The 27208-nt window shown below is 43.7% G+C and overlaps 1 protein-coding gene across 2 annotated transcripts in view; it reads left to right on the forward strand.

The window, feature by feature from the left end:
* Nucleotides 1-27208, forward strand: part of LOC124798341 (U4/U6 small nuclear ribonucleoprotein Prp31) — a 77753-nt gene that overhangs the window by 17846 nt on the left and 32699 nt on the right. For both annotated transcript variants that reach the window (XM_047261709.1, XM_047261701.1), the window contains exons 2-3: nucleotides 9603-9735; nucleotides 21683-21880. In XM_047261709.1, coding sequence (XP_047117665.1) covers nucleotides 9621-9735; nucleotides 21683-21880 — 313 coding nt within the window. In that variant the 5' untranslated portion in view covers nucleotides 9603-9620. The remainder of the gene's footprint in view (nucleotides 1-9602; nucleotides 9736-21682; nucleotides 21881-27208) is intronic.

Raw genomic sequence — 27208 nt, forward strand, 5'->3', positions numbered from 1 at the left:
AAGGAATTGCTGGTCAACTTCTGTTGAGAAAAAATTTTTAACTATGAAATTTAACGCAACAGATGATTTGCTAATTAACCACTTTCTGAAGTTTGATAAACTGATTCGTGATTTATGTTCGACTGGAGCTACTGTCGAAGAATCGGACATTGTGTGCCATTTGCTTTAAACGATGCCTGCGGAATACAATGTAGTGGTCACTGCAATCGAAACTCTCTCAATGAAAGACTTGACGCTGAGCTCTGTGAAAAATAGGCTACTGGATGAAGAATTGAAGTGGAAGGGAGTCGTCGGCTAAAACAAAAATGATGAAACGCCACCTCCTACAGCTTTTCAGACTCAATGGTATCTAAAAAAGGGTTCGTCAGACGCCAATAAAGCAAGAAGTCAACAAGGAATCTCTTTCAAGTTTACTTGTCACTGTTGTGGAAAGCCTGGACATAAAAGGGCTAATTGTAGAGTTAAGGTAACAAACAAGAACTCGGGAATTGGCAGCTCTGTGGTCATAGCTAACGTCATAGAGGAAGGTGAGTTTTGTTTTGCAGCATCAAATCAAGATCAGTCAACGAACTACATAAATTGGTTCTTGGACTCTGGAGCAATGGAGCATCTGATTAACAGTAGATGGCCGCTGTGGCTGAGCAGTTCTAGGCACTTCAGTCCAGAACTGCGCTGCTGCTATGGTCACAGCTTCGAATCCTGCCTCTCGCATGGTTGTGTGTGATGTCCTTATGTTAGTTAGGTTTAAGTAGTTCTAAGTATAGGGGACTGATGACCTCAGATGTTAAGTCCCATAGTGCTTAAAGCCTTGTGAACCATTTGACTAACAGTAAGATACCTCTCACTAATTTAAGGAAACTGGAACAGCCAATTAAAATCGTAGTAGCTAAGTCAGGCATTTTTCTTGAGGCTAAAGTGAAAGGAGAAATTAAAGTGACTAGTGTGGTAAAACGTTTAAAGATGTTTTATCTGTGCCTGATCTTAATTATAATTTGCTGCCAGTTAGAAAACTGCAAATGAATGGTTTTAGTATCACATTTGAAAAGTCTCAAGGTTTAATTAAAAAAGGAAAAGAAATTGTTGCCATTGCAAATAGGAATGAATCTCAGTTGTATGTTCTATTGTTTTTGCAACGAAAAGACTTGGCAGCTGCTTCAACTGCTACTAATGCGAAACTGTGGCATAGCAGGCCATTTGAGTTGTTATAACATTAAACGCCTCCAGTCACAAGTGATGGTATGGAACTGGACACTTCAACAATCTCCACGGATCAATGTTCAAATTGTGTCGAAGGAAAACAATCACAGCTGCCATACAGTCACAATAGGAAACGTGCCACCAGACCTCTTCGGTTGATCCACGGTGATCTGTGTGGGCCAATTGCACCGGAATCATTCAACGGAAAGAAGTATGTGCTCACGTTTGTCGACGACTTTACACATTTCACAGTGGCCTATGCACTGGAATCGAAGTCAGAGGTAACACGCTACCTGAAGATGTTTCACACCATGGCTACAGCTCATTTCAACTTGAAGATTAGCAGATTGCGCTGTGACCGTGAGTACGTCAAATGAATTGAAACAGTTTTTTGAAGAACAAGGAATACAGTTTGAGCTTACAATCTGATATACTCCTCAGCAAATGGTGTTTCAGAGCGAATGAACAGAACTGTTATTGAGAAAGCTCGTTGTATGGTACTTCAGTGTAAATTAGATAAAATGTTCTGGTCAGAAGCTGTTCGTACTGCCTTGCACCTACCGTGGCTTTGGAAGGAAAGGTGCCTGCAGCTATGTGGTATAACGAGAAGCCTAATTTGAGTAAGCTGAGAGTATTTGCATGTATTGCTTATCTAGTGGTGCCAAAGGAATTGAGAACAGGGAAATTTGAAGGCAAGTCCTTAAAATGCTATTTCACTGGTTACTGTCGTAATGGCTACAGGCTTTGGTGTCCAGAGGAAAGAAAAATAGTCACAGGAAGGAACATTGTTTTTTACAAAGGAAGATTTGACTTTGAAAGTAAACCAGCTGAGGACTGGGTCCCAGAATCTGTACAGGAATCATCTGAGAAGCATGATAATGAAGAAGACATCATCGAAGAATATACCAAACCAAGTGATAAGGGTCATGAAAGAATTCCCATACCAGAACTGACCAGTGACGAAGAGGAAACTGAAAATTTATCAGAAAAGAAAACTGTTAGATGTTCTTGTTTTGCGAATCGGACTGCCTTTTCCTGCTGCTAGTTATTTTAGTTATCTCAAACGTGTTTCGCCTTCTCCTCTTCTAAGGCATCATCAGTGAGATCTCTAATGATACAGTTTTGTTAGTTATAGATGATCAAACAGTTCACTTTGTGATTTTTTGTAAAAATGTACTTACTTACGATTTGTTCATCAGCGTTTCCTCACATCTGGTCTGGAGGTCGCACTACCACTTTTATCACTGTTCTATATTCACATCTTTGTTTTTTCGCCATCCACACACTGTTCACCATGTTTCTCACTCTTTTTTTGTGGTGGACTATTGTTCTTCTGTCACTCGATACAACTATTTCGTCGTACACTTCTTTTCACAGCGTAAATAATGCGACGCCATTACATGTTTCATCGTCTTCGGTATGTTTACCTATTTGTTGCCAACCTAACAAAGTATACGTACGTTACTAACTTCTGTTTATGATGTTTATACTGTGTGTGTGTGAATGAGTGAGAGAGAGGGGGGGATAGAGCTAATTTTTTTTGTGGGGATGGGGGGGAGGGGGGGGGGGGTGGGGGCAGTTGTACTAGCTGTTAGCGAGTGGCTGAAAACTTTGGTGACAGCTGTTTCGACTATTCGTTTCAATGTTCTGGGGAGGGGTCATGGATGAGTGAGTGTAAAGATGTTGGGTTCTATTATTATTACATTGGGCAGTATTATTATATTTATCCTTTTTGTGAACATTATTCTATTATTTTATCTATTAGTGTAAATAATGAATTGCTTGGCATGTGTACTTAGTCATTCAACAGGATTTTCCCCCTCTACTTTGGTTTTATGTATGTGCTAATTTTCTTGCATGGTCAGAAGGTGCTTTTTATTGTTGATTCTAATTATTCTCATGTCATCTTCTCTAGTGGTTGGTTTGTGGTCATTTTCTCTTAGGTGCTCTGCAGATGTGGAGTGGTTTGTCCCATATTTCCGTGCTCTCATGTGTTCCTTGTATCTGACATCAAACGTTCTCCCTGTTTGCTTTATGTATGTGCCTTCACAAGTGTTACACTGTAACTGCTATATACCTGCTTTCTGGTATGTCTCTGTTTTTTGTCAGTTTTGGGCTGTATTTTTGTACAGAATTGTCTGTTGTGTATGCTATGTTTATCCCCCGTCTTTTGAAAATGTTGGTGATTTTATGGGTGAGTTTGTGTTTGTATGTCATTGTGTACCATCTTGTGTTTTCTTTCATCTTTTTATGATTATCCTGTGTAGTTGTTATGGGACTGTGTGTTTGTGTTTGGTTGTGTTGTTATTTGTGGTTTGGAGCTTTCTGCCCCCACCCCCTTTTGTTTTGGGGGGAGGGGGGGCTGCTATCTGCTTTGGTGAGTGGTACTGTGTTGGTTCTATGGAGCATATGTCGAGGTGCTGCTTGCTTTTGTGTGTGTGGGCGGTTCGAGGATTGGGGAATGATAATGTCCGTTGCTGTGGGTTTACGGTAAATTTCAAACATAAGCTTATTGTTTTCTTGTTTGATTGTTATGTCCATAAAATTAATTTGGTTGTCCTGTCCTCTTTCAATTGTGAATTTTATATTTTTATGTATGATGTCAGTATGTAGTTTTTCAATTTTTGTTTGTGGTTCATCTATTAAGCAAAGAGCTGCATCTTTTTTAGATTGAAGTCAGCTGATAGGTATACCTTCTTAAAGGAAGTCCCTCTAACTAAGGGCTCACCTTCCGAGAATGTAATGTTTCCAAGTAGAGAAGGAAGTAACTTATTTCTCAAAATATAAGAGGTATTAGAGATAAAGTTAGCGAACTGCTTATAGATGTTGACTCTCAAATTATTGGTATATCAGAGCACCACTTAAATAATTTGACAATTCAGAGGCTTCATTTACCAGGATACAGATTAGCTGGCTGTTTCTCAAGGAGTTCCTTGCGGGGTGGGGGGAGTGGCTAAGTACGTTAAAAAAAAAAGTATTCCATTTGAGTTCAGAGATGTATCACGACACTGCACTGAACAGATATTTGAATGTTGTACAGGGGCAATTGAATGTAGTGAAACTAAACTTCTAATTGTTGTTGTTGTTTATAGGTCCCCTAACTCTGACTTCAGAGCATTTCTGCCCAAGCTAGAGAAGGTTCTTGATTCACTTTATGCGAAGTACCAGAAATTAGTTATATGTGGTGACTTCAGTATTAATTTAGTATATGATGGTGCAAGAAAAAGGATGTTGGTAGATCTCCTAAATTCATATGATCTGATGCAGACTGTTTTTTTCCAACTAGGGTGCAGTGAAACAGTAGCACAGCCACAGACAATATTTTTATTCATTCTTCATTACTAGATGGGTTTGTTAGTAAAAGCGTGAATGGCCTTTCAGACCATGATGTACAAATTTTAACACTAAAAGGCTTTTGTACTCAAACGAATGTCATATTTGCTCTTTGAAAGTTGCTTTCCATTAGTACGTTCTAAACGGGGTACTAACAGTGATAGGCAGCCCGGGTGGCTGTCCAGTGGGATAAAGATATCTTGTAGAACAAAGCGGGAATTACATCAAAATATTAAAAGTAGTCACAATCAAGCTACAGTAGCCCATTACAAATAGTATTGTAAGGTGCTTCAAAATGTTATTAGGAAGGCAAAGAGTATGTGGTATGCAAATAGAGTAGCTAATTCACAGGATAAAATTAAAACCATATGGTCAGTTGTGAAGGAAGTGTGGTCAGCAGCACAAGGTCTAAAATATAAGGCACAAGGTAAAAATATTTCTGTTACTGATAAATCAGATGTATATACAGTATTTAACAATCATTTTCTGAGCATTGCTGGCAAATTAAATAAAAATTTAGTTTCTACAGGAATCGCATAACTTTCTTGGCAAATGCCTTTTTGAGATTGATGTTTGAGATACTCCTCTGTGATACACACACGAGAGAGATTGAGTCAGTAATTAAATCACTGAAGACTAAGGACTCTCATGGTTATGATGGCTGTCTAGCAGAATATTAAAGTACTGTGCTGTACATTTTAGCCCAGTATGTAGCCATATTTGTAATTTTTCCTTTAGGAATGGTCAGTTTCCTGTGCGATTAAAGTGCTCAGTAGTAAAGCCGCAGAAAAAGGGGAAAGGGATAATGTAGATAATTTTAGACCTATTTCTATGCCATCAATGTTTGCAAAAGTTATTGAAAAGGCTGTGTATGTAAGGATAATTGATCATTTCATATCACACGATGTGCTATCAAATGTACAGTTCGGCTTTAGAGTCGTTTAACAACTGAAAATGCTATATCCTCTTTTCTCTGTGAGGTACTGGAGGGGCTAAACAAAAGGTTTCAAATGCTTGGCATATTGTTTGATTTAACTAAGGCATTTGATTGTGTTGATCACGAAAGATTGCCCCCCATGCTGGACCATTATGGAATACAGGGAGTAGCTCACAATTGGTTCACCTCGTACTTTAGCAACAGACAGCAAAATGTCATTATTCACAATGTTAACAGCTGTGATGTGGGGTCTGAATGGGGTACTGTCGAGTAGGGGGTGCCCCAGGGATCAATGTTGGGGCCACTCCTGTTCCTTATTTATATAAATGACATACCCTCTTGTATTACAGGTAACTCTAAAATATTTCTGTCCATTTGGTAGTAAAGGATTTTGTGTGCAACATTGGCTCGGTTTCAAATAGTGCAGTACACGACCTAAGTTCATGGCTTGTAGAAAATAAACTAACGCTAAATCACAGTAAGACTCAGTTCTTACAGTTTCTAACACACAATTTAACAAAACCTGACGTTTTAATTTCACAGAACGGGCATATGATTAGTGAAACTGAAGAGTTCAAATTCCTAGGTGTTCAGATAGATAGTAAGCTATCGTGGAAAGCCCATGTTCAGGATCTTGTTCAAAGACTTAATACTGTTAGGTTAGGTTAGGTTAGGCCATTTTTACTATTTGAATGGTATCCGAAGTGAATGATCGTTCAACATGAAAATTAGTCTACTTTGCTTATTTTCATTCGCTTATGTTGTATGGTATTATATTTTGGGGTAACTCTTCCCATTCTAAAAGGATATTTTTGGCTAAGAAATCGGCAGTTCGGGCAGTAAGTGGTGTAAGTTCACTAACCTCTTGTCGACCCCTGTTCACAAGTCTAAGTATTTTGAATTGGCCTCTCAATATATATACCTTACTGTCATTTCTTGTTAACAATATTAGCTTATTCCCAAGAATAAGCAGCTTCACTTGGTTAATACTTGATAGAAATCAACCCTGCATTTGGATCAGACTTCCTTAACTCTTGTGCAGAAAGGTGTGCAGTATACTGCTGCATCAATTTTCAATAAGCTACTACTCAAATTAAAAAATCTTAGTAGTAATCCACGCGCTTTCAAATTGAAACTGAAGAGTTTCCTCATGGGTCACTCCTTCTATTATGTTGTGGAGTTCCTTGAAAAATTAAGCTGATTCTTATTTTATTGTTGATTGCATTTACTTAAACTTATAGAATGACTTTTTTGGGTTTCATAAACTTTTTTTATCTGTTATTACTTTTATGTTGTAATTTCATGTACTGACACATTCCATGACCTCGGAGATTTGCTCCTCAATTTGGTCCTACAGAACTTGACATGTAAATAAATAAATAAATAAAAAATCTTATTTATCTGCCAATACCAGGCAAGCAACTTTCAATAAAAATTTCAATTAAAATACGTATAATGAATTTATGAGTCTGACCGTGAAGCATGCTCAGGTAGGTGAAGTGGTTAAGGCGACCACACTTGAGAAGCGGGAAATCCGAGTTCAAATCCTGGACCCGCACAAATTTTCATTGTCTTCATTAGAAATGAAGGTTGTCCGTTTTCACAATTGTGAATATGTTTCATGTATTTCATGACAGTTGTAGTTGCTGCAGTGCTTGTTCCTGCAGATGTGCATGCACTGCAGTATCGTAATGTCTATGTGTTTTCTATATGTTTTGTAAATTTGGCACAGTCATCTTGTGAAATTCCAGAGGCACTTTTTAATAAATCTGTACATTTTACATTCCCATTATCTGTTAATTAAGTTATTTCCACCCTTCCCAGTTCACACATTTTTTACTCCACTTCCCCAGTTGCTTCTCTTTATTCCTTTCACTAGTAACACCGATTCGCATCAGATCACTGAAGTTAAGAGTTTTGGGGCTTGGCTAGCTCTTGGATGGGTCACCGTCCGAATCTGCCATGTGGTGTTGACAAGCAGGGTGTGTTCAGCCATTGTGAGGCCAATTGAGAAGCGGCTTGATTAAGAAGTAGCAACACCGATCATGAAAGCTAACAATGCCTGGAAGGGCGATGTGCTGACCACATCTGCATCCGTTGATGCCTAAGGGTTGAGGATGACATGACGGCCAGTCAATACCATTGGCCCTTCAAGGCCTGTTTGGACGGTGTGTGTGGTTTTTAACTAGATCCCCACAACTCTTCCATCATTTCAGTCCCCTTTTTACCATCTTTCTTTTTCATTTTTCATGCCCTCTCCTCTGCCTCCATTCACCCTCCCATAGCTGCTGTGACAACAACAACAAAAGTTCCTGTAACGGCAACCAAGATTTGTTGCCAGTGAACAAGACTTAAAATGGATGCTTGTTTGGGGAGTTTAATAATATGAAGCAGCATTTCCAGAATTTGTGCCTCTGCCAAATCTTCATTCAATTATGTTCATATGTAAGTGTAATGATATTGCTACCTATTGTGCAGGCCACTCATTGTCATTTGACAAAATTGTAGTGCACCAATATGGAAATATTTAACACCTCTGCCATTGTTTCTTAAGTTATTTGATGATTTTCTGTTACAATATTGATCATAATCTTATACCTTGGTTGACATGGACACTTGGATTACTTCCTTCAATAGTCAAAGCACAACCCTCCTATGTCTATTGAACCACCAACATGTAATTTGTTTATAAGAACATTGTCACACTATTTCTGTTATCGACGTTTGGAAACGGTGTAAAATATGTTTTAACATGTGAATTGAATTTTCACTCTGCAAAAGAGTGTGCCCTAATTTAACTTTCAGGCAGTTAAAACTGTGTGCCAGACTGAGACTCAAACCTGGGACATTTGCCTTTTGCAGGTAAGTGCCCTGCAATACGAACTATCCAAGCAAAACTTGTAACCCAATGTCACAGCTTTACTTTTATCATTGCCTTTCTCTTACATCCCAAACTTCACAGAAGTTCTCCCATGCACATTGTGGGACTAACATGTCTTTCTTTTGCTAGTCCCACAAGATGAGTGAGAGAACTTTAGGGAAGTTTGGAGCTTAGGAGACAGGTACTGGTGGAAGTAAAGATGCTGGGGCGGGTTCTGAGTTGTGGTTGTTGGATAGCAGAGTCGGTGTAACACCTGCTGCAAAAGGCAAAGGTCCCAGATTCAATCGAGTTAGGTGGCGCAGTGGTTAGTACACTGGACTCTCATTTGGGAGGACAACGGTTCAATCCCACATCCGGCCATCCTGATTTACGTTTTCCGTGATCTCCCTAAATTGCTCCAAGCAAATGCCGTGATGGTTCCTTTGAAAGGGCACAGCCAACTTCCTTTCCTAATCCATGATGACCTTGCTGTTTGGTGTCCTCCCCCCAAACAACTCAACCAACCATCCTAGATTCGAATCCTTGTTCAGGACACATTTCAGTCTGCTAGCAAATTTAATACATAATGTTACAAGTATAAACCATTTCTTGGTACTCAGCAGTATTTGTACACGGATTGATAAAAAAAAAAAAAAATAGTATTTGATGACTTATCATGACCCAGTGGTGAGGCTGTGGTTAGTAATAGAACATTCTTGCTTGGAACCTTTTCTACCTTGCTGTGGTGATGCATAGTGGGGAAACGGTAGAGAATGGAAAGAAGATTATGGTTGAAGGGGGTGGTTGCATATAATGTAAACACATGTGAACTCTTTGTCAGATTATTTATAACTTGGGCAGAGAAGGTGGTTAATTGAATCTAGGACATACGGCATACTCCTCTACTGTCAGATTCTGTAACAGTAAGTACATGCAAGCCACTGTTGTATTGTTCGCTACTGATGATGTGTAGGAAGAACTTCCAAAGCAGCTTCTGAAAAGTGTGTTATAATATACAGAATTGTGAAACTAGATTTTATTATTATGAAAGTGATAGATTGATTTCAACAAGTGTCCCAGTGACACATTTTGCTAAAAAATTTTATGATGTAACAAAACGTGATTATATCAGCTGTCCGTTCTTGCTAGTATAGAAGGAAATAATTGAGTACATGAAGGCATTAAACAGAATAACCTCTAGTTAATTAAATATCAAAATTTGGAGTTTTCTAATATTTCCCATTTGTTGTTCATAATTGTCATTGCTTTTTTCAGAGATACTAAGGTGGCACCATGTCTTTGGCTGATGAACTTTTGGCTGATCTGGAAGATCAAGATGGAATGGATGACCAGTTCATGGAAAGCAGTGCCATGCATGAAGTTAAGCCCACATTACCGACAGAAGAAGGTATTATTGCAACTATGAGAAGAAACATTAGTTTGATTTTAAGCCTCGGGCATGCCATCCCTCTTTCCCCCAGATTATCCTCTTCAATATTTTGCATGTCCTTTTATCCTTTCACATTTTATTTATTGCCTATTTCAGTGTTTAAATTGGCATATGGAAGTGACTGTCAAGAATATGTTACAGTGATTCTGTATGATCCTTGTGTTGACTGGTTAATAGTTTATGGTGAGGACTTAGTGGATGTCAGATTACCAATCCAAAGATTTGAAGTTCAATGCTCATCCCTTCTTCACCTATATGAGATGGGTCCTAGAAAATTCCAAGTTTTGCAGTGTTTTGGAGTCTACTGAGTCAACTATAGTATAACTTCCTCTAGTGCTGCAGTGTTGAAGACGCTTTCTGGTCAATACTACAGTTCTTTTAGAACCTTGTGTTCTTTTGTCACGTGTTTCCATTCTTCTCTGTCCATTGCTTTCCTTCTCTGATTCCTGACTCCCATTGGTTTGAAGTCCTCTTTCATATCTTCAATCCATCCTTCCCTGGGTCTTCCTCTTCTCCTCCTGCCCTTATGCTCACCTATTAACACTCCCTTAACACTCAAGAGTTTCTAGCATTCTCTGAAAGTGACCAACCCATCTTGTTCTTCCTGGCATGATTTTCACTACAATGATCATCTGACAAAAAATGTTTGTGGTTCAGCACTTGTCCTATTCTCCAGCTTTCTTCCTCTCTCACTGCCACATTTACCTTTCAGAATGTTCTTTTCCCAGCCCAATAACCAGTCTTCTTCTTTTACAATCATCACCCAGCCTTCGAATCTATACGTTACTATAGATCATAATATAGTCAAATATGTTTTGATTTTTGTGTTCCCACTAACATTTCTGGACTTGAACATATTCTGCAGGGAGCAATGGCATTGTTTTCCACTTGCTATCCTCTGTTGAATTTGTACAGATGTCCTGTTATCTTCTGTTATTATTGAACCTAGATATTTAAACTCCTCCACTCTTTGATAGTTTTCCTATTTATTTTTATTGAAGTCTCTCTTCTATTCCTTGCAGGATCTCTTATCATATACCTTGGTTACCTGTATTCACTTTCAGTGCTAACTTCCATGCTGCTCCTTCTAATGCAGCATAATATCCCTGAAAGCTCATGACATTCCTTGCAACTAATGCTACTTCATCAATGTATGCAACCACCTGGAACTAATGGTTAGATGTTTGTCCCCTGGGCATGTTGGCATTTGCTGAATTATATTCTCTTGTACTAAGTTAAGTCGCACAGAGATTACATCTCCCTGCCTCTGCCTCCTTCCTACATGGAACTCTCCTAATAGTTCTTGTTCTATTCTGACCTTGCAAACTGTTGCTTTTATCATAATTTCTGTCATCCTAACAAATTTTTGTGGCATTCTAAAATCTTTCATACTTCGTGGTTTTTTTTGTCTCGGCTGTTGTTTGCTTATTTTTTGGTCTAAGCTGTTGTATCCTTGTTTAAAATCAATTTACTTCTGATGCATTTGTTGGTCATATTCGTAAAGTTTCTCTAGCATTTGTTTCATTAAAAATGTCTGGCCCATTGTCAGTCTATTTCTCCTAAATCCAGCTGGATAATGTACCAGTACAGTTTCCATCGGCATTCTACCCATGAAGCTAAAATCTTACTGAACACCTGATATGTTGTATCTAAGATAGAAATTCCACAGTAATGGCTGCAGTGTTTGACTTTTCATCTTCCTTATGTAATTGGTGGCATATTCCCAAACTCCAACCTGTATCCTTTATCCACATCTTCTTTATTAATTCATTAACAGTTATCTCCATCATTCTTTCCCCACAAATTTTAATAATTTGGCCTGTTGCAGTTTTGTTATTTTTTAATTTCTGATTGCATTCTTCACTCCCTTCAAGTCTGGTGCTTTGGCTTTCCATTTCCAAGTCTGGTTCCTGCTCTTCCTTATTCAATGTTTCAAGATTTCTTGTCTGTTATCTCCCCCTTTCCATCGAATATTTCAGTAAAATATTCTTACCATTTTCCCAAAGCTTAACTTTTATCTACAGCTAGTTTTCCATCTTTATCCTTATAGAATACTTCTCATTGCAGTCTTCTCTTCAGTTGTCTAAATCTCTCATAGAACTTCTGTACCTCATTCTCTCTCATTTCATCCAGCAGCTCTATCTTCCTCCTTTCATACTTCCTTGTATTAACTCTAAACAACTGCTCTTTTCCGGTGGTCGAACACCAGCAGTCTCTAAGCGTTCACGGGCTCAATTCAACGCACAGAAGTACCGCCCCAAACCGTTCCCCTCCCTGGCCACACCATGGAAGGAACGTCAGGCTAAGGATGGCATTGGCTCTTATTTGCCCCGGTACTGCGTATGTTCGAGACCTGATGGGGAATCTTTCATGACGATGAAGCTTCAGTTTTTTGTTGAGCTCGCTTGTGACAAGCTGGGGGATGTTTCTGTATTGTATTTAACAGGGACCTTCTTTTGCAGTCTGACGATGAGATGCATGGCAATTTAGAGTGGCGAGGTGTAAATTTCGTTCGGCGTGTCCACCGGGATCCGAGTAATAATCAGGTTGCCACCGATGCCTTCATAATGGCCTCCGAGGGTGATGGTCTACTGCTGTGATGTAAAGCCCTATATCCCTCCCCCAATGCGGTGCTTTAAATACTGGAAGTTTGGCCATATGTCTTCCCACTGTACTTCCCAGCATCCCATGTCGAGATTGCGGACACCCATCACATCTCAATACTCCATGTGCCCCGCCTCCCATCTCTGTCAACTGCAGAGAGCACCATTCGCCTTGCTCGCCTGACTGCAGGATTCTCCAGAAAGAAAGGAAAATCATGGAGTACAAGACCCTGGACCAACTGATCTACACTGAGGCTAAGAGGAAATTTGAATGCCTACATCCTGTACCTCCAGTCATCTCTCAGAGCCGGAAGACTACACCTGCCCCCTTGATGGTGGGGGGGGCACTTGCCTCCCTGTTGCTCCTGCACCACCTAGTTTGGGAGCAACACCCTCCAACCATCGGGGATATCGGTCCTCACTTCTGCGCTAGAGAAGTGTAGGTGTTCTTTGGTTCCTCTCACTATGAAGGGGTCCCTTGGGTCACACCCTTCCCAGGTTTCTGCTAGTGCAAAAGATGACACCCACCAGTGGCTGAATAGCCCAAAAGCAGCTGGTAGTAGGGCTTCACGCTCATCCTCAGTCCCAGAGACAGAATCAGTGAAGTCCTTCCAGCCAGGGAAACCCAAGGAGCAGCGAGATAAATCCAAAAAGAAGATCCCCAAGACCAAGGAAATTGCGGTGGCACCCACACCACTGCTGCCTACAAGCTCTGCGTCTGCAGATGAGGTGGAGATTCTGGCATCCGCTGAGGACCTAGATCTTGCCAGACTCTCAGACACAATGGATATAGACTGCTTAGACAATAAGTTGGTGGCAGCAGGTGACCCTGAGGTGTAAACTGCCTCTTTGACTGTTCCATGCCTTCCCAGTCTCACAATGTCGTCATCCTCCAGTGCGATTGCAGCAGTTTTTTCCACCACCTGGCTGAGCTATGGCAAATGTTAAGCTTTACACCTGCTTTCTGCATTGCCCTCCAGGAAACCTGGTTCCAGCAATGCAGACCCCTGCTCTTCGTGGCTATAAGGGATATTATAGGAACCGTAGTGACTCTAATCGAGTGTCAGGTGTAGTTTGCGTTTATGTCCTAAACTCAGTCTGTAGTGAAACTGTGCCCCTTCAAACCCATCTTGAAGCTGTGGCTGTCAGAATAAGGACGACACAGGAAATAACTGTCTGCAATGTGCATCTTCCTCCAGATGGTGCAATACTCCTGAATGTATTAGCTGCACTGATTGATCGACTCCCTAAACCTTTCCTACTTTTGGGTGATTTTAAAGCCCATACCCCCTGCGGGTCCGGGGTAAGAATAGGCCCGAGGTATTCCTGCCTGTCGTATGAGGCGACTAAAAGGAGTTTCAACTGTTTCGACCTTCCATGTGATGGTCCCCCTTGGGGTTTGACCTCCATTTTTCAAAATTCTACAGAAGTACGAGCCTTTTGGGGAAGGACACCTTACGTGGTGTACCACTGGTCCTAAGTGCACTAAGACCTTGGCTCTCAGCATTGCACCGGCGTTGTAACCATACCCACTATTCCTCAAATTGGGCCTAAACGCCTGATGGGTTGTCCAAGTTACGCCCATAGTGCATCTCCATCTGCACCAGCGATCATGATGGACTTTCCATGGCACCAGAAATCCAGCACGGTAGCCAGCCCGTTGTGGTGGGGTTGTCATGTACCCTCTAGGTTGTAGCCCCCTGACAACACAGGGATCGTACTGCCGATACCTGAGCTGCACCCTCCCCACGTCGGCCAAGGAGTAGATGCCCGTCTGCTTGGGGCATCAGGACTCCCGGCAATGGTCATCCTGCCAGGTGGCCCTTGCTGCGGCTGGGTGGCGCCCGTGGGGAGAGCCCCTGGTCAGAGTGGGTGGTATCGGGGTGGACGTTTCGCAGATGAAACGTCAACACATATCAGGTCGCTCTGCGGCCGAGTCTTTCAAAAGAAAAGGTACCGTTTCTAGTTCTGGTTCTCCTGCCCTTTCCCTCTTGGCCACTCCATGGGAGGAGGGACAGGCCCGCCGGCTTGGGGCGAAGTACTTCCCCCGCTATTTGGTCTGTTCTCGAACCGATGGGGGGGACATTCGCCACCTCCAAGCCCATGTTCTTTGTTCAGCACACTGAGGACATCTTCAGGGAAATCGAGGCTCTCAGCAAGATGCGTTCAGGGTCCGTTCTTATCAAGACCACCTCCGCCACACAGTCGGCGGCGCTCCAGGCGTGCGACCGCCTCGGGGACATCCCAGTATCCATTGTCCCACATCTGGCACTAAATAGGACGCAGGGGGTTATTTTTCATCGTGACCTCCTGCTACAATCTGATGAGGAGCTCAGGGCCAAGCTGGAGCGCCGAGGCGTGCATTTCGTCCGGCGAGTCCAGCGCGGCCCCAAAGACCGTCGCATCGACACCGGGGCCTTCAAGGGGGACGTTCTCCCAGAGAAGGTAAAGGTGATGTGCTACCGGTGTGACATGCGACCTTACGTCCCGCCTCCTATGCGCTGTTTTAGGTGTTTGCGCTTTGGGCACATGTCGTCACGGTGTGAGGCTGAGCCCCTTTGTGGCGATTGTGGACGTCCTCTTCGTGAGGAACATACATGCACCCCACCAACTCGGTGCATTAATTGTCCTGGCGTCCACTCGCCTAGATCCTCAGACTGCCCCGCATATCAGAAGGAGAAGAAGATACAAGAAATCAAAACTTTGGATCGGCTCTCTTATTCTGAGGCCAGGAAGAAGTATGACCGCCTCCATCTCGTGCCATTGACCACTTCGTTTGCCTCAGTTGTGTCCACTCCTTCCGCGGTATCCTCACCCCTATCCTGTCCCCCCTCCGCCTCCTCCGCCCATCAGGGGGCTCTGCCTCCGCCTCCCAAATCTCTCCCTTCCAAATCCTCCTCCCTCGTGGCCCCCACCCCCTCTGCCCCAGGGGCCACCCTTCCTCCTCCTCCTCCCCCCACGCCACCTGAGAAGCGATCCTCTTCTCAGGCGTCCATCGGGGAAATGTTCCGGACCCCGGCTTCCGAGGTCCGGCGTTCCAAAATGGACCCCACGCGTGAGGACCTTCTTCGGGTCCAGCCCACCATCCCTGTGCCTCCTCGGCCTTCCAAGAAGGCCTCCAAGTAGCTCGGCCTTCCAAGAAGGCCTCCAAGAAGAAGTCTCTATCCCCCTCTCCACCCCGGCGCGTTTCGTCTGACGCTCCATCCGTGAGTCGCTGCTCCCGGCCGTCCTCAGTTTCGCCGGGACGCTCTGCTGCCAGGCGCTCAGCTGGCCTTTCGTTGGCAAATGATGCTGCCCCTCCTACACAACCAGGGACAGCGGCCGCAGCTGGCGACGAGTCGATGGAACCGGATCCGCCTCCCGTCGGTTGTAGCGTTGTTCCCTCGCAACCTGGCCCTCCGCGGCCGTCAAGGTGACCAGCTCTTCCCCTGTATCGTTCCACCAACTTTTTGACTAGCGATGGCGTTGTTTCATTGGAACATAAGAGGTATTCGATCTAATCGGGAGGAATTACAACTGCTCCTCCGCCTGCACTGTCCGCTCGTCCTTGGTCTCCAGGAAACCAAGTTGCGCCCGACTGACCGTATTGCCTTTACCCACTATACCTCGGAGCGGTATGACCTCACCCCTGTGGACGGTATCCCAGCTCATGGTGGGGTCATGTTGCTCGTTCGGGACGATGTCTATTACCATCTCATCCCATTGACCACCCCACTCCAAGCAATAGCTGTCCGCATTACTCTTTCTGCTTTTACTTTTTCAGTTTGTACCATCTACACTCCACCGTCATCTGCTGTTAGTCGGGCTGACATGATGCACCTGATCGTTCAGCTTCCCCCGCCATTTTTATTGTTTGGCGACTTCAATGCCCATCATCCCCTTTGGGGCTCTCCTGCATCCTGTCAAAGAGGCTCACTCTTGGCGGATGTCTTCAACCATCTCAATCTTGTCTGCCTCAATACCGGCGCCCCGACTTTCCTCTCGGACTCTACTCATACCTACTCCCACTTGGACCTCTCGATCTGTTCTACCACTCTTGCCCGTCGGTTCGAGTGGTATGTCCTTTTTGACACCTATTCGAGCGACCACTTCCCCTGTGTCGTTCGTCTCCTGCACCACACCCCATCCCCACGTCCTTCGAGCTGGAACATACTGAAAGCTGACTGGGGACTTTACTCCTCCCTGGCGACCTTTCCGGACCACGATTTTCCCAGTTGTGACAGTCAGGTCGAATACCTCACGGCTGTTATCATCAATGCTGCCGAACGTTCCATTCCTCGTACTACTTCTTCTTCACGTCGCGTTTCCGTCCCCTGGTGGAACGAGGCTTGTAGGGACGCTATCCGTGCTCAACGACGTGCTTTATGCACCTTTCGCCGCCATCCTACGTTGGTGAATTGTATTGAATACAAACGACTCCGAGCGCAATGCCGTAGAGTCATCAAAGACAGCAAAAAAGCTTGTTGGGCCTCCTTCACCAGCTCCTTTAACAGTTTTACTCCCTCTTCCGTCGTTTGGGGTAGCCTGCGCCGGCTGTCGGGCATTAAGGCCCACTCCTCGGTACCTGGCCTGACCTCAGGTAATGAGGTCCTTGTTGATCCTGTGGCTGTCTCCAACGCCTTTGGCCGCTTTTTCGCGGAGGTTTCAAGCTCCGCCCATTACCATCCTGCCTTCCTTCCCAGGAAAGAGGCAGAAGAGGCTCGGCGACCTTCCTTCCACTCGCTGAATCTGGAAACTTATAATGCCCCCTTTACTATGCGGGAACTCGAACGTGCGCTTGCACTGTCCCGGTCCTCTGCTCCGGGGCCAGATGCCATTCACGTTCAGATGCTGGCACACCTTTCTCCGGCGGGCAAAAGCTTCCTTCTTCGTACCTACAATCGCGTCTGGACCGAAGGTCAAGTCCCCTTGCGTTGGCGTGACGCCATTGTTGTTGCTATACCCAAACCCGGGAAGGATAGACACCTTCCTTCTAGTTACCACCCCATTTCTCTTACAAGCTGTGTCTGTAAGGTGATGGAGTGCATGGTTAATGCTCGGTTAGTCTGGATTCTTGAATCTCGACGGCTACTTACTAATGTCCAATGCGGCTTTCGTCGCCGCCGCTCCGCTGTTGACCACCTTGTGACCTTGTCGACATTCATCATGAACAACTTTTTGCGAAGGCGCCAAACGGTAGCCATGTTCTTCGACTTGGAGAAGGCTTATGATACCTGTTGGAGAGGAGGTATCCTCCGCACTATGCACAGGTGGGGCCTACGCGGTCGCCTGCCCCTTTTTATTGATTCCTTTTTAACGGATCGAAAGTTTAGGGTACGTGTGGGTTCCGTATTGTCCAACTTCTTCCTCCAGAAGAACGGAGTGCCTCAGGGCTCCGTCTTGAGCGTAGCCCTTTTTGCCATCGCGATCAATCCAATTATGGATTGCATTCCGGTCCATAGTCCGATCGAAGCTGGATTATGGGAGCTTCATCTACTCGTCCGCTCGGCCATCCCTCTTACGCCGGCTCAACTCCATCCACCATCGGGGGATACGTCTTGCGACTGGAGCCTTCTACACTAGTCCTGTCGAGAGTCTTTATGCTGAAGCTGCCGAGTTACCATTGACCTACCGGCGCGACGTACTGCTGTGTCGGTATGCCTGCCAGCTGTTGTCTATGCCCGACCACCCCTCTTACAAGTCCTTCTTCGCCGATTCTCTCGACTGTCAGTACGGGTTGTATGTGTCTGCCCTGCTGCCTCCCGGAGTCCGCTTCCGTCGCCTGCTTCGACAATTGGATTTTGCCCTCCCTACCACCTTCAGAGAGGGTGAGAGCCCGACACCACCTTGGCTCCAGGCTCCGGTTCATATTTATCTCGACCTCAGCTCACTCCCGAAGGGGGGTACTCCGGCTGCAGTGTATTGCTCACGATTTGTCGAACTTCGTGCTCGACTTGCCGGTCACACCTTTATTTACACCGATGGCTCCAAAACTGACGATGGTGTCGGCTGTGCCTTTGTCGTCGGGGCCGCCACCTTTAAATACCGGCTCCTCGACCAATGTTCCAGCTTTACGGCCGAGCTTTTTGCTCTCCATCAGGCCGTTCAATATGCCCGCCGCCACCGCCATTCATCGTATGTACTCTGCTCTGACTCACTCAGTGCTCTTCAGAGCCTTTGAGCTCCCTATCCGGCCCATCCCTTGATTCAACGGATACAGCAGTCCCTCCATTCTTTCGCTGATAATGGTGGTTCTGTCAGCTTTCTGTGGGTTCCCGGACATGTAGGACTGCCTGGGAATGAGGCTGCGGATGCTGCAGCCAAGGCTGCAGTCCTCCTGCCTCGGCCAGCCTCACATTGTGTCCCGTCATCTGACGTTCGTGGGGATGTATGTAAGAGGCTTGTGTCGTTGTGGTGGGATGCTTGGTCATCCCTCCAAGGAAACAAGCTCCGGGCAGTAAAACCGCTCCCAACTGCTTGGACAACATCCTCCCGACCATCTCGGCGCGAGGAGGTCCTCCTGAGCAGGTTGCGGATTGGGCATTGCCGGTTTAGCCACTGCTACCTGGTCTCCGGTGACCCAGCCCCGCAGTGCCCTTGTGGTCAGGCATTAACAGTGCGCCATGTTTTATTGTCGTGTCCCCGTTTTAGTCAAATTCGTGTTGTCCTGTCCCTGCCATCTACTTTACCGGATGTTTTAGCTGATGACGCTCGAGCAGCTGCTCGTATTCTGCATTTTATAACTTTAACTGGCTTGTCCAAAGACATTTAACCTTTTTACTTATTTTATCTGCATCTTTGTCAGGTCCTTCTGGTGTCCCCCCCCATCCCCTTGAGTTTTACCGGATTCCATGTGCTCTAACAACAGTGACTGGGCGCTAATGACCTCAGCAGTTGAGCGCCCTTAAACCCAACCAAAAAAAAAAAAAAAAATTAAAGCCCATAACCCCTTGTGGGGTGGCACCCTGCTTCTGGCTGAGGCAGAGATGTCAAAACTTCACCGTCTCAGTTCGACCTCTGCCTCTTAAATACTGGGGCTGCCACACATTTCAGTGTGGCTCAAGGTAATTACTCAGCCATTGATTTATCAATTTGCAGCCCAGGACTTCTCCCGTCTATCCACTGGAGAGCACATGACAACCTGTGTAGTAGTGACCACTTCCCCATCTTCCTGTCACAGCCCTGGCATCAGGCCCACAGACACCTGTCCAGATGGGCTTTAAACATGGCGGATTGGGAAACTTTCACCTCTGTTGTCACTGTTGAATCTCCCCCACACGGTAACATCGATGTGGTGGTTGAGCAGGTGGCTACAACAATCCTTTCTACGGCAGAAAACACGACCCCTAGTTCTTTGGGGTGCCCCCAGAGAAAGGCAGTCCCTTGGTAGTCGCCAGAAGTCGTTGAAGCAATTAAGGAGTGTTGGCGAGGTCCACAGAGGCATAAGTGGCACCCTTCCCTAGAGCACCTCATAGCCTTTAAATGGCTCTGCGCGTTCGCCAGCTTACCAAACGATGGAAGCAGAAGTGTTGGGAGAGATATATCTCGACCACTGGATGCCATACGTCACATTCCCAAGTCTGGTTAAGGATCAACGTGTTTTCGGGTACCAGTCCCCTACAGGTGTTACTGATATTAACATAAATGACGTGCTATCTACTGACATAGTCGGGATTGCCAAGCACTATGCTCGAGCCTCTGCATCAGAGAATTACACCACCCCCCCTCCCCCCCCAGCCTTTTGCACTCTCAAACGGTGGCTGGAAGGAAAGTCCTTTCATTCACTACACACCACAGTGAATCATATAACGACCCCTTTAGCCCCCTTTACAGAGTTGGAGCTCCTCAGTGCCCTTGCACATTGCCCCGACACAGCTTCTGGGCCAGAGCAGACCCACAATCAGATGATTAAACATCTCTCATCTGACTACAAGCGACATCTCGTCATCTTCAACCAGATCTGGAGCGGTGGCATCTTTCCATCGCAATGGTGGGAGAGCACCATCATTCCAGTGCTCAAACTCAGTAAAAACCTGCTTGATGTGGATAGCTATCGGCCCATCAGCCTCACCAACATTCTTTGTAAGCTGCTGGAACGTAAGGTATGTTGGTGGTAGGGTTGGGTCCTGGAGTCAAGTTGCCTACTGGCTTAATGTCAGGGCGGCTTCCGCCAGTCTCTCTGCCACTGATAATCGTATGTCCCTCGAGTCTGTCATCCGAACAGCCTTTTCGAGATGCCAACACGTGGTTGCCATCTTCTTTTATTTACGAAAAGCATATTACATGACCTGGCGACATCATATCATTGTCACAGTATATGAGTGGGGTCTCAGAGGCCTGCTCCTGATTTTTATCCAAAATTTGTACTTTCTGTGTCCAAGTTGGTGCCTCCCATAGTTCCCCCCCCATATCCAGGAGAATGGGGTCCCGCAGGGCTCTGTATTGAGTGTCTCTATTTTTAGTGGCCATTAATGGTCTAGCAGCAGCTGTAGTGCTGTCCGTCTCACCTTCTTTGTATGCAGACAACTTCTGCATTTCGTACTGCTCCACCAGTACTGGTGTTGCTGAGTGACGCCTACAGGGAGCCATCCACAAGGTGCAGTCATGGGCTCTAGCCCACCGTTTCCAGTTCTCATCCTCAAAGTCCTGTGTCATGCACTTCTGTCAGCGTCATACCGTTCATCCAGAACCAGAACTTTACCTTAATGACGATCCATTCACTGTGGTGGAGACATATTGAATCTGACGACTGCTTTTCGGTACCCGATTGGCTTGGCTTCCCCACCTTCATCAGCTTAAGCGGAAGTGCTGGCAGGACCTCAATGCCCTCTGCTGCCTGCACAACACCAACTCGGGTGCTGATCACTCTACTCTGCTGCAGCTCTACAGAGACCTTGTTCAATCCTGCCTTGACTACAGTAGTCTTTGTTATGGTTCGGCGGCGCCCTCAGTGTTTTTGCATTCAGATCCCCAAGGATCAACTTCAGATCATATCTTTGAATCTTCCTGATGTCCCCATCCAGTTTAGAGTATTATTATCACTGGTGGCATCTAGAAATTACTTCCGTTATCAGTTATTAATGCAGGCATGAAATTATAGAAGAAGTGACAATTTGGTTTGCTTATCAAAACTGATGTGATTGTATTCCTGAATGCTCATGTTATATTTGATCTCACGTTTACTTCTTTTGAAATATTTCTCATTTGTTGACATAACATTGAAGTGTGTAATTTAAATCTTTCTCTGTATTTGCAATAATTAATAGTATTAAAAAGATTTATTACTCTGTTGTATATTTATATTCTTTACTTTCATGTTGCAGACATCAAGGTGTCATCAGTGCGAGAATTGGCGAAACTTCGGGACTCGGAGCAATTGAAAAATATAATGGCATTGATTGATGAGTATAGCATTAAAATGAGAAAATCAGAGGAGATTACTGGGCCAGTGGAGGCTGATCCTGAATACCAACTTATTGTTGAAGCTAATAATTTAGCAGTTGATATTGACAATGAAATTGGTAAGAGGAAAACGTAGTTGGTACAAATTTAAATATTTAGGGACTAAGTCTTTAGAAATACTTGTCCAGTAGCCCACCCAAATGAATGACCACCATCAAAATGGCCAGGAACCGAACTGACCACCCAGTGCCAGAAAATGCAGCTGAGCACTATGTACTTGATTTCAATGGATGCTTCATAATCCACACCATCTGGATCCTTCCCTAATACCAGCTTTTCTGAACTACATGGATGAGATCCACCCTTGCGACATATTCCTATTTTTCATAATTCTGTTGGCCTCAGTCTCCTCTAAATGCTGCCCCCCCCCCCCCCCCCCCACTCTGCCCCTGGACCCACTTTTATTCACCCTGCACCCACTCTCTCTTCCCTGCAGTCACCCTTTCCTCATTCTGTCACCACCTTCCAGTCCATTCCTCCATGTCGCCTCATGCCATTATTTTTATGTACTGAGCAGACTCCTGGCTGCTGGAGCCATATTGTATTCCTGTCCTGTCCAGCTGCTGCATTCCTATTTCATGCATGTGCTGTTTCCCTCCCAACTGTTGGCCATCTTCCCCAATCTTACTCCTATTCCCCATTTCCTTTCGCTCCCATCACAACACGTCATCCCAATCAAGATGCAGTTGCAGAACTGCAGTCTTGGTACAGTGCATTACTGGTGTAACGTAGCTTCATAGGCGTGTATATCCAGTCTTATTGAGAGGAAAGTATAGAGTTAGCATGAATTTAAATATTTAGTGACACTGTATTTACAGATCGTAGTCCAGTAGTTCACCCTATGAGTGACCACCACCAAACTGGCCATGAACAGAGCTGACTTTCTCTCTCAATGCCTCTGCTATTCAGTGAGTTGTTACCTTTACTCCTAAATTAGTTACACAGAAGGTGGAATAATTTTTTCGTGGGTGGCTCACGCAAGGATCTCAATAATTCTTAGGGAATCTCATCCAATCAGATGATTTGTCTTTAATTTTATTTTTTTATGGTTTAGTATTTTTAGTGCTCTTTCAAATTCTTCTCACAATCTCATCCCATCTTCATCTACTGCCTCTTTCCTTGTCTTCAAGTTAATTTTACTTGTCTAGCTGTTCTGTATATTCTTTCCTTTCTCTGCTCAGTACTGGCTTGCCATGAGAACTCTTTGTATTCATGAAAGCACTTCTTTTTTCTCTGAAGGTCTCTTTAATTTTCCTATGTACAGAGTCTATCTTTCCCTTAGTCATACTTGCTTTTACTGCTTTGTATTTGTCCTACAGCAATACCTGCGTAGCCATTTTGCACTTTCTGCCAATCTCATTTTTTAGACATCTGTGCTCCCTTTTTCCTGCTTCATTTGTTTCATTTTTTTGTTTCCAATAAAATTCTGTATCTTGTGTATTATCTGAGGATTTCTGCTAAGCCTTGTATTTTTGCTTGTTCGATTTTCTGTTACCTCCATTGTTTCACCTCTTGGTGATATACGTAACACTTGATTGAAAATTGGCTTTTTAAACATCTGCAAATTTTGAATTAAGTTTGCTTCCTCTCTGACTTCAGCAAAACATTTTCACTAATTTGCATTCAGTTAAAGATCATTAGAATTCAGTTATTGCACAGTCTGAAGTTTGTACAGATGAAACTGAAGTTGCAGTATTCTTTGCGCTCTCAAGCATCCAAGCTGCATTGAGAAGACAATTTTTTATGCTAAAAAATGACTCCTTAAGATTGCAGCTCAGAGGACACCAGTGTTTACGGGATGGGTGCTGACTGCACATCTTTGTTAAACATTTTCTCAAAATTGAAAAAGTCCCTTCAAAATTCCATACATACATTTTTGTTTCATGTAATAAAGAAATGAAACTGTAGATGTGGTCTGAAATATATGCTTGACAACAGTGACATTGTACCGCTCCATGATTACTAAATATCGGTTACTGCTACACATCTTTAAAACTTTCCCCTCACATGCTGTACCACACATCGCCATGCAACAGAACTTTGACTGTCAAACAATGGAAAATCCAGGGTGAAATATGGTTTCAGTTGCCTGAGACTGTAGTCATGTGATTTGCGTTTGCGTGGGTGTGTGCGAGTATGCGTATGTGTGTGTGTATTGTTGACAAAAGCCTTAATGGCTGAAAGCTATAATTGTGAGTCTTTTTGTTGTGGCTATCTGCGACTCAGCATCTCCGCTATATGGTGATCAGAACTTTGACTAATAGAAGCTATTTGGGATGGTATTCCTTGGGGAATATTCAAAGCCTATTTGTGAAGAGGCTCGTATTACGTTGTGTTGACCTTGTGAATGTGCTTTTCAACACACAGTAATGTTTCATTGCTCAGGCCATTTATTTCATGTAAATGTTAATTGAAGTGTGGATTAAATCTGATTCATTTGTGACAGTTTCATAATGATACTGCAGATTCCTGTAACAGTTAATTGTTTTTAATTTAAGGATACATATTAAATGCTATGATGAGTTGTACTGCCAACCCGATTGTTTGCCATCTAAAAAGGTGTGGCTGTCTCGAAGCATTTTTATGTGCTTGTGCATGTAACTAGTGTGTCTTGTGTGGCAAAGCGATTTTTGTGCTTCCGTTAGTATTACAGGGTGTATATGACCCAGGACAACTGGGAGATCGGGGAAAAACCCAGGAATTTTTTAGAATTCCTGGAATTTTTCATTGTTTTAATTTTCAGTTAAATTCCTGTAATTTGACTAGTAAGAACTGATACTCTAACAAAAGATATTACTGTATCCCGCTTCTGCGGAATAATACTTAAACAATAAAACATAAATGAGAGAAAAAACGAAAATAACTTAAATTGCAAAGGAAATGCGCCATATACAATGACACAAAGTGCTCATGCAAGCGCCTGCCAACAAAAAAATGTGTCAAAGGCTTTAGGAAGACTATGCAATGCTTCATAACAACAAATTGCCTCCGGTGAGCATGAAGTCACAACTGTTTACATTAGATTCGTTTTAGCAGTTACGAGCGGGCTCGCGCGCATGCCCAGTTGAGTCGCGTTTGAGTAGTAGATTCTCCCGCTTCTGGCTACAGGAATGTGGCTGTTGGCTGTCCAAGCAGTTGCAGCAAGCAGCTTGATGCTACTGGGAAAGGGAGCACCATGCTGAGGAAAAAAAAACTTGTTTCACATAGTGCCTAGCATCCAGCACACGTTTGTCTATCGATTATTCATATGATTTTGAAACGCTTCCCTGTTTGTTTTTGAACATTTTTGAACACATTTTAAGTAGATTTCTGAATGTATCATAAGTTGATTTCTGAATGCGTGCATAGTGTACGTGATGTCCCTGTCAGGAGAATCTTTGTCGCAACTAGAAATAAACTTTCCGCAGACAAAAGGAGACGAGGCTATATGAGCTGAGCGGAGTAAAGCCGAACAGATGAATGCCAGTTGCTGTCTGATTATGTGGTTGATTGGGTTTGGGAATGAACAGCGTTGTTATAATTACTAGCAAAATCCGCAGATTCAGACTATCAGAATGGAAATAAACGACTGACAGGAATAACAGGTGAGAAACATTACGTATTATCTTCTCAGTGTATCCAGGAAAATGAAATTTCGACAGAAAATTTTTGGCCAGATCGCTACACTAGTAAGGACCAATTGTACAATCCCCAGCTAGCAGCCGCTAAAGATCTATTCTGGAGGTAATGCGGAAAACGTGTTGTACGAACACGTAATAACGCCTAACTGGAAAATAATCGTGGGATAACTAAACCTGTGATTCTGGCACAGTTAGTGAATTAATCAGCGAACAAATTTTGACAATATATGAAGATGGTATATGTTCTTTCAGACATGTCCAAAGGAACAGATACCATTGGTGGCTGTGCAGCTCTCTAGAATGAAATGATAACTAAATCAAGACCCTAAGCTGCCGTCGGGGGACAGTTGAAAATGTGTGCCCCGACTGGGACTCGAACCTGGGATCTCCTGCTTAGATGGCAGACACACTATCCATTTGAGCCACCGAGGGCACAGAGGATAGTGAGACTGCTGGGATTTATCCCTTCCACGCTCCCCATGAGGCCCACATTCCCAACTGAATGTCCACACACCACATTCGCAGTGCCCCTGCCCATTACACTCTTTACTCGTTGCAGACAATCTTACCGAGTCCCATAAGAGTTTGGGCAATCGTGTGCATCCGCACATGAGAAGGTCAATGGCTGGTTAGCCTGAACTATATGAAGACGGTAGCGGTTCTTTTGGACATGTCCCGGTCGGGGCACACATTTTCAACTGTCCCCGTTGATGTATATCAACACCTGTTGGAAGCTTACGGTCTTGATTTGATTATCATTTCAATTTTGACAATGGCAGGAATAGCTACAGAATTGGTGATGACAGGATTGTTTGTTAGAACTAGGAAGGAGAAGAAACGGGGACATCACACAAATTATGGAAGAATACGACGATTCCAAATTTATATAAAAATTTTGTAATACTACTTTTCAGGCTCATGCTTGAGAAACTGGTGCGTATGAATGAAATGTGAAACTATTTCCTAACATTAAGCTTCTTGCTTGTAGTAGGCCTAATAGGCATTTGATATTGGTACTTTGTGAATTATATTCTGTCATGTTATAAAAATGGCCATTTGAGCCAAAACAGTCTCGTTTATTTGGTGTGTGTTACAAAATTGCTGCAATATTAGAAATGCCTATTTTGTTTTATCTAGCAGACAGTGACTAAATAGACTTAATCAGATTGAGAAACCAGACCAGTCTTGGGTATTATTTTTGTTAACAGCTTTTTCTGTATTAGATAACGACATTTCGATTTTTCATGTAGCAAAATGTTTGACGAACTTTGATGAGGTAATAGATTCTTTCGCAGAAAGGAAAGCGTGCTATGTAAAACTGTAGCAAGATTAGAGAGCAAAAATGCTAGGAGCTAAGTATTGAAGAAATGTGTACTTTCTTGCTTGTCTCTTGTCTTTATTGGTTTTATGTATCCTATATTTAATTTTAAGTCACACAAAACAGCAAGTTATTAGCTGATAGGCAATAAAGAGTGCAAATTTTCTGAAGAGTTATTGTTCTCCCGATTACAAATAATCCCATCTGCTATTAATTGCGAGATTTTTTTTTAAGAGGGTCAGGCTGCCAAACTGGTCAATTGGGAGCAGGAGAGGCACCACAGGACATTTCAGTTTCCACTGTCCTGAATATAGTTTGATGGCATCCATTACAAAATATACACATTTCAATTCCACAGAGTGAAATACAATGACGTGCGATAGAAGAATGCTTTATGAAGAGGCGTGGCACTGCACTTTGGCACACGTGAGACCAAATAACATGTCTTA

This window comes from Schistocerca piceifrons, chromosome 1, assembly GCF_021461385.2.
Source record: "Schistocerca piceifrons isolate TAMUIC-IGC-003096 chromosome 1, iqSchPice1.1, whole genome shotgun sequence".
Taxonomy (NCBI): Eukaryota; Metazoa; Arthropoda; class Insecta; order Orthoptera; family Acrididae; genus Schistocerca; species Schistocerca piceifrons.